At 43.3% G+C, this 15991-nt stretch overlaps 2 protein-coding genes and 1 pseudogene across 2 annotated transcripts in view; 1 reads left to right on the plus strand and 2 right to left on the minus strand.

The window, feature by feature from the left end:
* The window catches only part of DGKQ (diacylglycerol kinase theta), an 81387-nt gene extending 80278 nt beyond the window's left edge, over positions 1–1109 (minus strand). The window contains exon 1 of the mRNA XM_066569747.1: positions 896–1109. Within this exon, the coding sequence (XP_066425844.1) occupies positions 896–1109 (214 nt within the window). The remainder of the gene's footprint in view (positions 1–895) is intronic.
* Positions 1110–1494: 385 nt separating this feature from the next.
* The window catches only part of ACO1 (aconitase 1), a 55441-nt gene continuing 40944 nt past the window's right edge, over positions 1495–15991 (plus strand). The window contains exon 1 of the mRNA XM_066569749.1: positions 1495–1738. The gene's annotated coding sequence lies outside the window, so the exon portion shown is untranslated. The remainder of the gene's footprint in view (positions 1739–15991) is intronic.
* LOC136569285 (Golgi to ER traffic protein 4 homolog) lies at positions 12238–13067 on the minus strand (annotated as a pseudogene).

Genomic DNA, 15991 nt, shown 5'->3' on the forward strand with positions numbered 1-15991 from the left:
GACTCTTTGGACCTGGCCTGGGAGCTGCAACCCAAGCCAGCTGGACTGCAAATGCTCATGAAGACATCATGTTTTGTGCTGTTTTGTTCGGGTTTTTTGTTGTTGGTAGTGGTGTGTTTGTTTTCCTTTAAAGAGGGACACAGAGATCCACTCTTTTTGCTATGACACCACTGGATTTTGCTGCATCAGAACAAGTCATAATTTTTATCTGTTCCAAGAACCTCGGCTGCCGCGTAGTCCAGCAGGGAAACCTAGCAATTCCTTCTCCCCTTCCTGAAGTCAGCCAAGGTTTAAAAGGTTCAAACTCCACACAGGTCTCAGATTCCCCATGGGATCAGGCATTTCAGCAGGTAAGGGTGCCCCCGAGATGGACCCACCGTGAGCTTGCTGGGTGCATGGCGGCTCACAGTGTGTCTGCCCCAGGATGGCTGGGACACTGCTGGATCACCGCACACACCGGTGTCACCACACACGAGTGAGCAGTGACACATCTCCGGTTTTACGATATTTTTGTTAGGAATTATTATTATTATTATTAGTTACTCCTATAATTTAAAATAGGAACAGAAATTTCAGCACGACTCTAGTTTTCAGACTTGATTTTTGCATTTTACGACTGTTATTATTAGGCTATTACTAGAATTTTGATTACTGCCTTTAGACACTTCTTTTTGTGATGGAATGCACTGTTTTTATTAATGAATTTCAGTATTGCGTTTTAGTACTGTGGTTTTGCACTAGATTTTAAAATTAGATTTTAGTACTATAGTTTGTTGATACTAATTGTGAATAGAGTTTTTATCAGCAGTGGGTTTAGGCAATTTTTCCTCCCCCCCACCTCGTCCCGGTCGCGTCCCCGGCAGGTCCCGCCGCCGCCGCCCCGGCAGCCCCTTACCCTCGCACTGGTATCCGGCCAGCCCCCAGATGAAGTCGGTGCAGTAGTGGCAGAAGGTGGGCTTGGTCAGGGTCACCCTGCGGAACGCGTGGCCCGGCGGGCTGCTGCCCCCCGCCGCGGCGCGGCCCCGCCCGCCCAGCACCGGGCTGGAGGCCGGGCTGCCGCCGCTGCTACCGCCGCCGCTGCCGCGCAGCGAGCGCGCCCCGTCCGCCATTCTTGCCGGGCGCCGACTCCGCGCGCTCCGCGCCGGCCGCCGCTCGCCCGCCCGCGCTTCCGCCCCGGGGCGGTGGCGGGGGCGGGCGGGGGCGGCGCCGCGGCAGCGCCGGCGGGCGGTGCGCGCTGCCCCCTGCCGCCCGCGCCCTCAGCGCCGCGCCCGGCCCGTCCTCCGACTGCTCCCGGGGCGGCCCGGCCTGTCTTCCAACACCTCTCTGGGCAGCCCGGCCCGGCCTGTCCTCCAACAGCTCCCGGGGCAGCCTGGCCTGTCCTCCAACACCTCTCTGGGCAGCCCGGCCCGGCCCGTCCTCCCTCCGACTGCTCCCGGGGCAGCCCGGCCCGGCCTCTGGCCGCGCGTTCTGTGGAGAAACTCCGCCTAGCGTCCGTCCTAAATCTCCCTTGGCGCAGCTAGAGAATAGGTTCTCTCTGCTGTCTCTAGCTGCCTCGGAGAAGAGGCCGATCCCCACCTAGCCCCACGCTCCTCTCAGGGAGTTGTAGAGATTGATTTGATAATGTCACCCCTGAGCCTCCTTTTCTCCGGCTGAGCAGCCACAGCTCCCTCGGTCGCTGCTTGGAAGACTTGTTCTCCAGCCCCTTTGCCATCTTCATTGCCCTTCTCTGGACTCAGAGGTAAGACATCCAGTGTTTTGCCACGACATTAATCTGGAAGGTTTTGCTATCTTTTTGTCATACCATTTTAGAGAACACAAAGCTCCACCTCAGGAAGATTTGTGATGATGCATTGGCAGAAGAAAATGATTTCCCACAGGTTTTGCCTTCTACACTCAACATCTCTGACTTCATGAGAAAAGATAAAGGGTTCTGCCAAGTCTCCCTCCTCCATAACACAGGGCTTTTTTTGTCCTTTGTTCAGTTAACCTTCTTGTTGCTAGTTTGGAAAATGTTTACAGACCTGCATGTTTCTATGATGCTAGTCTCTGGAATGCCTCTGTTTCTGTGACTTATTATGTTGGGTAACTTATTATGGATGGAGTAGGGTGGGACAAGAAAGGAGGCTATCACTTTGGATTTTGTGTATCTCAACTTGTCTTGATCTCAACTTTGTGTTGGGAATCTCCACTCAGCTGTTCAAAACAGCATCCAGGTACCTCCATTAAGCAATGAGAGACAACAAAGGGTGGTTAAAATTTTTGTTCCTGGTTCTGATTTATCTGTATTTGATGAAGTGTAATAAGCTGGTGTAATAAACCTCTTCTGTAATAAATCCTTGTCCTGTAGACCAACAGTAAAGTTCTAAAATTTGTTAGCATCTTCTAGTTTCTACTGCTCTTACTGTGTGTCTCCTTCCTGTGTTGTGAACATGAAAGTAGTTATGATCAGAAGGGTTTGACCTTCTCAAGGAGAAACAGTATAAATAATTAAGAGACCAAAGAAAGTGTAATACGACTTTTTATGGTGGGAGAAAGAGTGAGTAGTTGCATAGATAAGCTTTCAAATACTTCTAATTGCTTCTACAAACATGATTTAGAAAACATCTAAGATACCACAGAGGCTGTACAAAGTCTTAGATACACAGGAGGAAAGGGAAGAGGGTAGCAGTGTGAAACCCCTGTGTTTGAAGATGTGTGTCTGCTGAATGCAATGAATCAGCCAAAGCACATAATGATAGGTCCTATCTTCCACAAACTCAGCCTTGCTTCAGTCTTTTTAGAAATCATAATACAAGGCCTCTTGGAACACATTTCTGGGCTCATGGGGAAAAAGACAGAGGAACGGCCAATATTGGATTTGACAATGGTCAATGATGCCCAACCTACTTGATTGCTTTCCATGGCAAATGTGTAAATCTGTGTAGGAGGTGACACTAGTGTATCCTTGACTTCAGCAAGGTTTATGACTTGTCTCCCACAATATTCTTGTATCCATAGTGGAGTGTTATGGTTCCGCATGGGTGGACAAGGAGATAGGTAAAAAACAGGTTGGATGGTTGAACTCAGAAGGTATGAGTTGATGGGTCATACTTGAACTCTGCCTGGAGGCCCATAATGGGAGGAGTGTTACAGCGGTCTCTCCTGCGCCCTGGGCATTCAGCATGTTTATCAAGACCATGAGAAGGTGACAGAGTATTCTCAGGGGATGTCAAGCTCACACATGACACCAAGCTGAGGGAGCAGACATTACACGGCCATCTACAGGGACCTGAACAGACATAAGAAATGAATCCCACCATAAAATCAAAGGGTTGGTTTGGGTTGGAAGGAACCTTAAAGATCATCTAACTCTTCTGCCGTGTTCAGGAACACCTTTCATTGGGCCAATTTGCTCAAAGTCCCATTCAGCCTGACCATGAACACCGCCAGGGCTGGGGCATCCCCAGCATCTCTGGGTGACTTTTTCGAGTGCCTCATTACTCTCACAGAATATAATTGTTTTCGTAATATCTGAACTAAACTTACTCTCTTTCAGTTTGAAGTAATTTCCTCCTTCTGCCAATACACACCTTTATTTATTCTTAAAGTCTCTAGAGCTCTCTTGTAAGCTCCTCTCTGCTATTGGAAGTCTACATTTAGGTGCCTTCTCTTCTCCAGGCTGGACAATCCCAACTCTCTCTGCCTTTCCTTGTGGGAGAGATGCTCCATCCCTCTCATCATCTTGGTGGACCCAAGAGGGTCCAGCCCCTCCTCTGGACTCACTCCAACATGTCCATGTCCTCTCTGTGCTGGGGCCCCAGAGCTGGATGCAGGGCTCCAGGTGGGCTCTCCCCAGAGCAGAGCAGAGGGGCAGAATCCCCTCCCTCCCCTGCTGCCCACGCTGCTCTGGATGCAGCCCAGGACACGTTTGGCTCTCTGGGCTGGGAGTGCCCATGGCTGGGTCATGTCCAGCCTCTCACCCGCCAGCACCCCCAAGTCCTTCTCACAGGGCTGCTCTCCATCTGCTCATCCCCAGCCTGTCCCCTGATACTGGGGGTTGTCCTGACCCAGGTGCAGCACCTTGAACTTGGTCTTGTTGGTCCACATGACATTTCCATGGGCCTACTTCTTGAGCTTGTACAGGTGCTTCTGGTTGGCATCCTGTCTTTCAGGAATGTCAGCCTCAGCATTTGGCCTGGCGTCACCTGCAAATTTGATGAGGGTGCACTTAATCTATGAAATAACAATGGTCCCAATACAGACCCTGAGGGATACCACTGGTTACTGGTTACTGATGTCCATTGGAACTCTGAGCTGTTGAGGTATGAGAGGGAACTCATACCCTCTGGATACCACCAATTTCTTATCCATGTAACAGTTCACCCATCAAATCCATCTCTCTCCATTTTAGAGGGAAGGATGTTGTGGGGAACCATGTCAAAGTCCTGATAAATGACATCTGCTGCCCTTCCCTTGTCCACAAGTGGAGTCACTCCATCACAGAAGGCCTGCAGGCTGGTCAGACAGGACTTGCCCTTGGTAAAGCCATGCTGGCTGTCGCAAATCACCTCCCTGTCCTCCATGTGCCTTAGCACAGCTTCCAGCAGGATCTGTTCCATGATCTTCCCAGGCACAGAGGTGATGCTCACAGGTCAGCTGTTCCAGGGGTCCTCCTTTCTACCCTTTTTAAAGATGGGTACAATGTTTTCCCTTATCCAGTCACCTGGGATTTCACCTGACAGCCACAACTTTTCAAATGTCATGGAGAGGAGTTTGGCAACTACATCAGCTGGTTGCCTCAGGACTCTAGGATGCATCTCCTTGGCTCCCGTAGACTTTTAAGTTCTTCAGGTGGCCACAAATCTGATTTTTACTTAGAGTGGGAGAGACTTTGCTCCCACAGTCCCCATCTTGCTGTTTGTCCACTCAGGAGATGTGGGAAAGGGGTTACCACTGAAGACTGCGGCGAAAGAAATTGTTGAGTACCTCAGCTTTCCTCTCAATCATTGTTACCATCATTGTCTGTCAGGGGACACACCTTCTCTGACCTCCAAATGAGCAGACAGCAGGGTAGCACTGCAGAAAAGGTCCTGGGTGTCTTGGTTGTCAATGAGCCAGCTGTGCACACTGGCAGCAACCAGGATCAACAGTATCCTGTGCTGTCCAGGAACACAGCTAGTCAGCTGAGAGAAGGGACTATTACTGTCTTCCGAGCACTACAATATTAGACTATTGCATTCAGTTTTGACCTCCATAAAGGAAGAGCATGACAAACTGCTGGAGCAAGTTCACTGGAGAACCATGAGGGTGGCTACGGGTTGGTGCACTTATCCTGTGCAGAGAAGGCTGAGGGAGCAGGACTCTGCCTGAAGAACAGACAGTTATCAGGAGATCTCCTAGCACCACAGTACTACTGACACAGAGGTTTTAATGAGGAAAGATCAAGGTTCTTTACAGGCAAATGGCACAACTTCAAACTAGGTGTTCAGGCTGGATTTGAGGAGAAACCTCTTTACCTTAAAGGCAGTCAAGCATAGGGGCAGGTTAAGTTGCATTGACCTGTCTTGCCTTTTTTTTTTCAACCTAGCCTGTCCTCTTTAAATGTGTTTCTTTTGTATTGATCTAATAGTTCTTCCCCTGTTAAGAGTCAGAGGCCCAAGATTTGGAAAGCTGAAACTCATGTGAACATGTCTTTCCTACAATCTGGGGAACTACCTTATAATCGTATCAGAATTTGACTGTTTCAAAAGCCTGAGGAAATAATCAATTAATCTTTTAATAAAAAGGTGAAAATGCATTCAATTAACAAATAATTACATACACTACTGAATCACTTATCCAGGCAGGTAGTTACAAGGTTTCTTTGATAGAAGACTGGAGAATGGTAGTTTTTGTAGTTTAGATATCAAGTAAGTGTGCAATTGTGGCTATTTTTTAACAACTGACTCTCCAGATAAATACTTATAAGTTGTAACACAGGGGAAAGAACTAAAATTTTTGTGCTTTAATTTCTCATCTTATCTCTGAGCAATCTGTATAACCTGTCAAAACAACCTAAACCATCCAAGGGCTCTCATCAGCTAAGTCTGCCAAAACATCTGCTGCCAGCAGCCGTGGAGTATGGCAGCAGTGGAAGGCTAGCCACCCATTTCATGTGTGTAGCACACCTGCTGCCCTAGACAGTAGAAAAAAAGTGAGGTAAAGAATTATTACTGGAGCTGTCACATTCACAAATGTGATAACTTATTAGAAGTGGTTTTTTCCTCATGCAGGAGTTGTTGCTTGACAGGCTGGTAACTGAAAGATGAAACAAACAGGATAAAACTACCATTTCTTAAGTATACCTTTATATTTTTTTAAATAAAAAAGTGCCTCAAGATAAAAACAAATAAAATTCTTTGAACATCCATTGTCTTTGTTTTGACAAGAGTAGTAAAACAAGATTAGGAAAAAAAATGTAAGGCCTCTGAAAAGAAAATTTACTTCTTTTTACATCCTGATAAACATTTTGTGGCACTTTGGATTCTATAACTTCATTAAACTCAAATTATGCAACTCCTGGGCAGGAAGTACAGAAAAATTGTCATTTTTACAAGTTTCTTGGCTTGGTAGAGGTGTTTCTGGTAAATGGAGCAAACTTTGAACCTTGGATCTTCTGAGCCTTTTGTAACCTTCTTGTACTCTTTATGTCTAGGGAGAAAACATACTGTGACAGATAGAAAGCCTTTGCTACAACTGAGAAGTGAAAGTTCTGGTACATCATCCCAAATTTATGTACAGGATTAAATAAGTCTGATGAAGTGTCAATATCACATCATGTTTTTATCCTTTAAGGAACACAGTTCATTATACCAGAGCTCTCTTGTCACTCAGAATGATGAAATTCAGTTACTCAATTCTTTCATGAAGCAATTTATTTGTAAGCAAGCTTCAAAAAACCTGAAAATAAGTAACCATGTCAGGTCCAGGTGAGATCCAGAGGATTTTATAAGACTGTATAAATATGGAAGTAGTGGATGAAAAGCAGATGGAGCTGTGCTGTTTTTTAGTGGTCTGTCCTGGCCTTCCCATTTCCTTGTTTCTCAGAGAGCAATGAACAATTTCATGCATCCACTGACATGATAGGAGTGGGAGTCATTAGCTTCCCAAATGCTGGAGAAGCTTACTAAGTTTCTGTTTCTATAAAATGTGTTCTTTGTGTGTTGGTGAAATCCAGTGGTACCTATCCCATAGAGCCATAAGCAAAAGTGTTTCTAGATTACTGAAATCTTCTGCATTGTTGACTTCTTTTTCTGAATTCCCTTCATTACTGCAAGTAATTGGAAGAGAGGAATGACACAAACCATATGTGGAGGTTGAAAAGGAAAGTTTAAAATAAATTGTGGCTTCAAAGAACCAAAGCTTTGAATGTGCCCTCCTGTTGGCAACCAGCAGGGAAGAAGAGCCACAAGGGGGTTGGTTTTATTGGTTTAAACCAGCACATCAATATTTGGAAACTGAGGGATAATGCTTCTTTTTGCACATGAAAGGAAGTGGCTCATGAAGTATCATCTTCCTAGGCAAGAGAGGTTTCAGATTTGCAGTTTTTTCACCTCTTCAAGTTGGTGATATCTGAATTAAAGGTAAATCCTGATGCTCATTGAAATAGGATACCTTTCTTTTTTTCCCAAAATCTCACAGCTGAAGAGACAATAAAAGTATTAGATCAGGTTTATGCACTCTTTGTCTTGAAATGGAAAATAAAAGAGAAATTCAATTTCTTATACCTACACTACAAAAAAAAAAAAAAAAAAAGAGAGAGAAAAAAGGGTTAGTACCTAGCACATAATTAGTTTGGTTTTGGGTTTTGTTTTTTTTTTTCTTCATAATAGCTCTACAGTTACTTCCTTTCTGAAAGAAAGTCTTTAAAAAAACTGTTCTAATCACACTAGAAATAAATCAAGTGCTGACTTGTTAGTTAAAAGCACCAACAACCCCTGAATAAGAGAAGCAAGAGCCCTGCTATGGAAAACCAGCAAAGTTCTTGATCAGTTCCAAGTTATAAGATATGGTATGTCTTTCAACTTTTTATTTGATTGCCAGATTAGCTATACCTTTTCAAATAAGGGTTATAATAAGGGACACATTAGACTGCATAATCTAAACAAAATTACGTATTAATGTTTATATATCAAATATATGCATACTTTTCACATAGGTACAGAGATTTAGAAGAAAATCCTTCCGTACAAATTCATCCATCTGTTGTGGGGGAAAAAACCCCTATGGAAATCCCATCAAGAAAACCATCTTTATTTCACCAAAATCATTATAGTCAGCAGTAATAAGTATTTAATGAAAACATAGATGCATTTATCAGAAGCAGACATAACTGTAGAACTCATACTTTATTTTAGCATTTAGACTCCTTACTATATCAGGAGTTTCCCTAGTTCTGCTAACAAAACTAAGACTTAGTAAATAATAAACCATATCAGAGCTGAAAGTAAAGAAAACTGTGTAACAACATAGCAAAGTCAAAAGGTTGAAATTTAAGGCCCAGACAGCTAGCAAATATGATGATATGACAGGCAAGTTATTTGTGCTTCAAATACACTGATTTTAATATTTAATAGCTTATTTCCAGCTCTTAAGTTTTAGAATAACTTCCTGACAGAGTACATAAAGGATTTGCTCAGAGTTAATGAATCACTTGTCTGGGAGATATACACCAACCAATCAACCAAAAAACAGCTAAGGTTTGATTTATTTTTTTATTGTAAAGGATTACCAGTTTAACTTCTTTAGTCATGTTTTGTCTCTGGACCTAGGGAACATGACAGCAATTCTTATGAATAGAGTACCTTAATGCATTCTGACATGCAAAATATGCAGAACACCCACATATGGAATAACAGATTGCTGTTAAGGTTAATAAGAGTTGTGCACTCTGAAAAGAAAAGGTCCAAGTCTTGTCGTTAAAACCACATTGCAATTTCTGATTCTACACTCTAATAATGTATCAGAAACCCAGTATATAAAACACCCTTTTTAAATGTATGTGTATATGATATATTTATAATATAAATATATTATAATATATTTATAATATATATTATAAATATATAAATATATATTTATATAAATTATATAAATATATATAATATATAATATTATATATAATATAATATTTTATATTATATATATTTTATATATATATATACAATAAATATATTTATAATATAAATATTTATAAATATATTTATTTCTATGCCTGACAGTACCTGTTGGTGTACGGGAGAGATCTACTCCCAGCAAAAATTGTAAAAGAAATACCATTTATGCTAGACTCCAGAGTGATGTGTTCATGCATGAGATCCTCCTTTGGCTGTGTCACTGGTGCCCACATGGATGACAGGAGGTTGTGATCTGCGGGCTTGACAAAAGCACCCCAGATCAAAGGCCCTGACAAGCAGCAAACCTTCTGAGACAGAGAGGTCAGCAAAAGTAAAGTCTCCAGCCACCATGACTTGCTCTGTCCTTGTGAGGGGCTCACATGTCTCCCAACCAAGCTTGTTTCTGTTTATTTGTTGTCAGAGTATTGCACATGAGTGCCTTCAGTTCATACTTGCATGACCAGAAAGAGTCATTCTCCTGTTGCCAGGAGTTATAAGCTCCCAACATTTCCACCTTGGGAGTCTCAACTTTCCCACCTTGCTAGTCCAAATCTACTACAGAGTCCAGCCTTGCCTTTTAGCTGTCCCACCTCTTAAGCAGTTATTGAAGATAAATTCTTAAAATAAGACATCACTGTGGAGTTAAAGGGGTTTGTTGATGATAAAATAATTATAAAATTATAATTAAACAATTATTGAGTGATAATTAAATAGTAATGTAATTAAACAACTACAGCCCACTGCTGTACAGGAGAACACAATGGCCTCAAGGGTGGGGCTACAGATGTCTATAACGTAAGGTGGTTGATTTGTAGTTAACCTGCCTTGGTGCAGGAGTACAGCCACAGCAGTTTAAGTTTTGGCTAGTCCTGCTCAGGATGATTCTGTTAGGCCCTGATAAGTTGTGGTGTAGACTCCTTGGTTCCTGAGAAGTCAAAGGCCTGGCACAGTTCTCTGGGTGTGCACAGCAGAGCTGACTGGCGGTGATGCCTGAATCAAAGTGCTGTTCACTCAGCCAGAGTCCTGCACCTATCATTGCTGCAGAGGGCTCCAGCACTCACCTCTGCACAGGCACCTCCTTGGAGGGATCCTGTTGCCTTCCTGGTCATCCTCCCTGGTGCTATGTGGTCTGCTGCCTTCTCCCATGGCTTCTGCACCAGGCAGCTCTGTACCTCAGCCCTACACCTCAGCCAGACCTCAACCTCCTCAGTATCACCCTGGGAAGAGGCACTTGGCACTGCATATAACCTTACACCTGCAGGGCCCCCCATGTTCTCTTGGAGCAGCATCTGAGCTGGTGCTAAGGGGCATGCTATTGTGCTGGCTCCAGCACAGTCTGCAGCAGTTCTTCTGTGCACCTTTGGTGTCCTCTGTAATGGGAGTGCTGTGCTAAAGCCAGCTGCCCCTCACCAGTGGATCACTGCTCTCCTCTGGTACAGCTGAACAGAAGTAAACACTCCCTGATCAGGAAAGCACTGACTTGGAAATGCTATGTTCCACAATAAGGAAAACAGAAAGAGAGGCAGCAGTGTATTTCTATCTGTAAAAAATAAACTGGTCTGTTATGTGCCAAGTCCCCATTTGCTATCCCTGGTTACCACTACATTTCCTTCTTCTGTTCTCTAACAGTTTGTAACTAAAATGGGTTCTGTTGAGTGCAGTCCATGGTTGATTAATGGAAAGATAATTAATGAGTAAGCTGCTGCAAGCACTGGTTTTGTAGGTGTTTATTTCATTGAATAATGTGGAATAGGAGAGGACTCTGTAGCTCAGAGCAGGGGCAACCTTATGGTTAGACCCAAGTTTGGTATTAAAGCAGTTCCCCACATTCTCCCAGCAGGACTGTTGTCTTGCTTCTTCACCTTGTTATACAGATGAAACTTCACAATGACTTCACAATGTGTAACTTAGTTCAAGATTTCAGAAAGAATGTGAGTTTTCCAACCTATGCTGCAAGTAAAACAATTAAAAACTTGCTTGTGTTCTCTGTGACATAACTGAACAGAACCAACTGGCAGTCATTGATAGAAATTTTCAAGGTGTGCAGGGCAGCCAATAGCTTGGGCAACAGTGTGACATTCCAGAGGATCAGCCAGGGAAGGAAAAGGGGCAATGACCCTTATTATTGCAGAACTGATGTCTTTAAATTCCCCATGGGCCAAAAGAAATGAGCATCCAATTTAAAAATGGGACTACCACTGCACCTGTGCATTCCAATATGGGAACAGGCACCAGCACCTCCAGCACCAAAGCTGTGACGGGCCTAGAAAGAAGCTGAAAGCTCATCCCAAATCCAGGGAGTCACCTACAGGCTGGTTACAGGACAGCATAACCATGAATCATGCAGATTCCTGTAGCTGTAGAAGAAGGGATTATAAGTGACCTCACCCCCAATAAGTCACAGTTGTACTAATTAAATAGCCTTGCCCTTAATGGGTCGCAGCTGTGACTAATAAAGGTAAGTGTGATAAAAGGTGTAGGTTGGCTGACTAGGGAGATCCTTCCTCTTTGAGGAAGAGGACCTTAAGGAGGTAGAGGAGCCTTGAGGAAGAGGAGCATGCAGTCTGAAGGGTTTGTATGTTACTCATGGCACTGGAAGCAAGTCCTTGTATCAATGTCTCTTGGATGTGTATCTCAAATTATGCTGCTCGGCTTGTCTCAGAGTACTTTTGGCACTAGCATTGCAAATCAATTATTCAATTGCATTCCCTGCCTTTCAAGATCTTCCTTGGAAGAGGGCAGAAGGCAAGGAGGCTTTCTCAGAACAGAGATGGTATTGGATAGGCCGTGAAGAACAAGCCCTATGTTTATGCTTTATTGAAAGACTGTGCAAAAGGAAATACTGCATCAGAAACTGTTTAATCAGTCCCAGCAACTGCTCTGATTGGTTTGTTTGGCTACTCTTTGTTGGCTTCCTTCTTTTTTTTTCTTTTTCTTTTCCCCCATAAATAATACAGACTGACAGTATAAGCATTGCAGCAATCATTTCTAAAAGACCAGAAGAGCCCTTCTTTTAGAAGCCAAGAAACAGGATTCAAATTCCAAAAGTGTCTTCAGAGTCATCGAATCATCAGATTTACACAGCAGCCAATGACAACAACATTCAGTCAAGCTCAACAGGACTGCTGTCTTCCTGACCATCTTCTGTGTCATTACCTTCCCCAGTTCCCATCAGACTGTTTTAAAAGACTTCCTAGCAATCCCCCCCAGGATGAGGTCTGCTTGGGTGGAACTCTGAAGAAAAGCTGTCCTATTCTATCTAGATACTCATTATACAGGGGGTCTTTTTTCAGCGAAGTTTTGTGATACTATTCACACAATACTGTTCGTACTGTTAGTTTTCCTCCATGAACTGCCAACAGAAACCAGATGAAGTTTAGCAGTGATTGCACAAAGGGTGGGCCCTTCTCTATGGAAGGATTTTTCTGTGTGTATGTTGTAAAAACAACTGATGTGCTGGTCTTATTTTTCAAGCAGAGAAATTGTAGTATTGCCTGAATTCCACTGTGGTATCTGTGGGACAAGGAGTATTCCACCAGCATATTTGCACAGCCCTGACCATCTGTTGAGTGCAAGTGATACTGAGATTCACTACAGTTTTGCTCTCTCCACACGATAATAGCTAGTAACTGGTGTAGTTTTGGATGTCCAAGTATTCCTGATTCCCCACTGGACTATTTTAGTGCTCTGGATATGAAAGCCACTCTTTCACAAGAATTTGGATCCATTAAACTAAACAATTTAGCTAAGTTTTCTAAAAGGTCTTCTGCTACTTTTGCATCTGACTTCTCCAAAGACTCCAAAACCAGCATCAGTGATCAGCAGCACTGTTTTGCTGGTTATGACTGAAGAATAGTAAGCCCCTGAATACATTAGTTCTCTTGCTTCTGCATGTTTTCCTTGTGACATATACCTGAAGAAGAACGCCTGGTACATCTGGCGATGGCCTGATGTGATCGACGTGATAGCAACAAGACATGATAAGAAGGAAGGCAGAGATAAGGCAGCCCGAGAGTTGCCCAGGATAAGACAGCCAGGAGCTATGGAGGAACATGGCCTGGAGTTGCAGGGAGACAGTGGCCAAAAAAGAGCTGTGAGAAATGAGAAATAGCATAGCTGGGAGAAGAGCTGCAGAAATCTGGGTTTTGATTGTAAAAAGAGAAAGGGCTGCAGTCCAGCAGAGTCCTGGGGCAGTGCCACGTTCCCCTGGCTCCGCCTGGGTGCACGGATGCCCGGCCTACTGGCAAGCACCCTGCTGGACCTGGCTCTTTCACTGCTCCAACCCAAGGGCGCGACAGGGTGGTATGGAGAAAGCAGCCAGCAGCAACACGGGAGCGGCAACAGAGCTCCCAGAGACAGAATCATCAATATGGTGACCCACAGAGAGCTGTGAGACACCAACTTGACTACGGAGAGATAAACCAGCTCAAGAACCAGAAACAGAGCAGTTTTATATGCTAGTAAAACATAGGTATTTTATTTAAATATTTGTATAATTGTTAATCCTAAGCAGAATATGTAAATATGTCTATTTAAACATGTTTTTTTAATTAAAAGAAAAGGGGGGAAATATAGGTGACCTTGCCCCTGATAAGTCCCAGTAGTTCTAAATACCAAAGAAGAACAGCCTTGCCCTTAATGGGTTGCAGCTGTGACTAATAAAGATAAGTGTGATAAAAGGGGTGGGTTGGCCAGTCAGGGAGGACCTTGAGCAGGTAGAGGAGCCCTGAGGAATAATGAACAATCCAGACAGACAAAGAAGAACAAAACAAGAAAGAGAGTTGCTGCTGAAAAAGATCTGCTGTGAGGTCAGTCTGGGTCTGATGGAGTTAAGAGACTGGCTTGCAGTCATAGTTGAGCTAGGTGAAAGTCTGTGGTCAGAGGCAGCAAGGAAATACTTGGAGTCATTTTCCAGCAGGAAATAGCCAGCAGTCAGAGTCTGCCAGAGAAACCAACAGTAGAAGCTTGCTGTAGTCAGAGTCAGGATGGCTAAGCTCTAAAGAGAAGAATAAACTGGGACCCTTTTCACTTTGTTAAATGAGAGTCTGTGTCTTGGCTCATTTCTACCAGTAACAAGAGGTCTGCTGCAACAGATTGCCACCACAGACCACTGACACAATGGAAATCTAAGCACTGGAGTGTTGAAGTGCATTAGGAATAAAAAAGGTGAATGAGATTTCGCTGGTGGAAATGAAGCACTGAGGGCCTGGTAACACTTCATAGGAGATCCCATTGGATAGCTTTCTCTTGGAACAATTGCTTTTCATTAAGGTCTCTGGTAAATGAGGCAGTTTGTTCACTGGAGAGATTACCAATAGAGGTACTATTTGCACATAGAGTAGTAGAGGATTTCCCACTCTCATGGCATCTAGATGTTGTGCTCAGAAACAGGGTAAAAAAGCCCATCAACCTCTGTGTTCTTTGCTATGTTATCCCCTTCTTCTGTGTTTGTGTGCAAAGAATTGAACTACTTGCAAATGGGTGAAAAGGACAACTTTTGTGAGATGTAATTTGGCTTTGTGCTCTCACTTGCACTAGTGGTCAGGGTATATCCGTCATGATGCATTTGCTCTCTGCCCTCAGAGGCAGGAAAATATGTCAGAGAAGCATCCATCCTGACTGCGCTATGTCATAGGAGATTTGATCTCCTCTCTTCAAGAAGCCTTGGAAGCAACTAAGTAGAGTATTCTTAAATTGTGATTGCCGGTTTTATTCAGCATGTTAATTTGCTGGGGGAAAATTGAGGAATCAAAAAGCAAAATACTAGTACAAACATCTTGAGAGAATAGGCAGTATCCAATTTTTCACTGAAAAGTAGTTAAGAACAGTCTCTCGTTTAGGCATAACAATAAGTAAAATGTTACAGAAAAAAAGTCCACCATTAGGGTGCAGCAAAGGAATTCCTACTGCTCTTCTGTGCATCTTTAATGCTCTTTGAGCAAAATATGTATGTATAAGCAGCATAAAATATGGACCTCTTTTCAAAAAGCATGTTTTCCATTGCTTTCTATAATGTGCCCCTTGTTTTTAATAAAGTTTTAGATATCAGAGCAACTACAAGCAATTACTAATCAGTACAAGGAATGAAAGTGTAGTGCTGCAGTGAATGTCCAAGGTTGTTACATTTACCAGTCACCAAATGCATGTAGCAAGCATGTAGTAGGAAACAGGTTCCTCTTAGGTAAGGGTTAGGGAGTGTGTGTGCAAGTTCTTTAGACAGGTACAGTGGCAAAGTGAAAACTGCTGTCTTAGACTAGCCACATGATAGATGGTAAATTGCCTGGGCTCCAGAGATTGTTTCTTCTACCAACTTTCTGGTATTAGCTTACTCCCACTTCATCCTGATCTATCAGATGAGTAACATGTTCTGCCAGAGTCCTGAGCTCAGTAAGGGAGTGTTAGTGCTACTGCAACACAAACTATGAACAGCATAAGTCCAGGCTTACTGTGTGCAAGGGTGATGTACATTACCTATACACCAAAGGTTTAAATAACATTTTGAATATCGATTGTTTTCAAATGAGCATTCACAGGAATCTAGTCTGGGTTAGTCCTCTACACTATTCCAAATATGCAAGGAAAGACACTGGTGGTCAGCAAAGACTTCTGCATTTACTGCAAGTTATATCATTACTCTTGAAAGGGACAAGAACAATCCTTCCACTTCAATGGTGCAAACAGTTTTTCTTTCTCGTGCTCTGTACAGCAACTATAAGCTGATCACAGATTATCTACTCTGGAAGAAATTCTCCAAAAGCATTACATAGTCTGGTGCTGAAGGTGCAGTGTTGGCAGTGAAGAGTTTTACTTATCTCAGACAATTTTTTCTTCAAGTCCCTTTCCTTCAGTTCCTGTGG

This window comes from Molothrus aeneus, chromosome Z, assembly GCF_037042795.1.
Source record: "Molothrus aeneus isolate 106 chromosome Z, BPBGC_Maene_1.0, whole genome shotgun sequence".
Lineage (NCBI taxonomy): Eukaryota > Metazoa > Chordata > Aves > Passeriformes > Icteridae > Molothrus > Molothrus aeneus.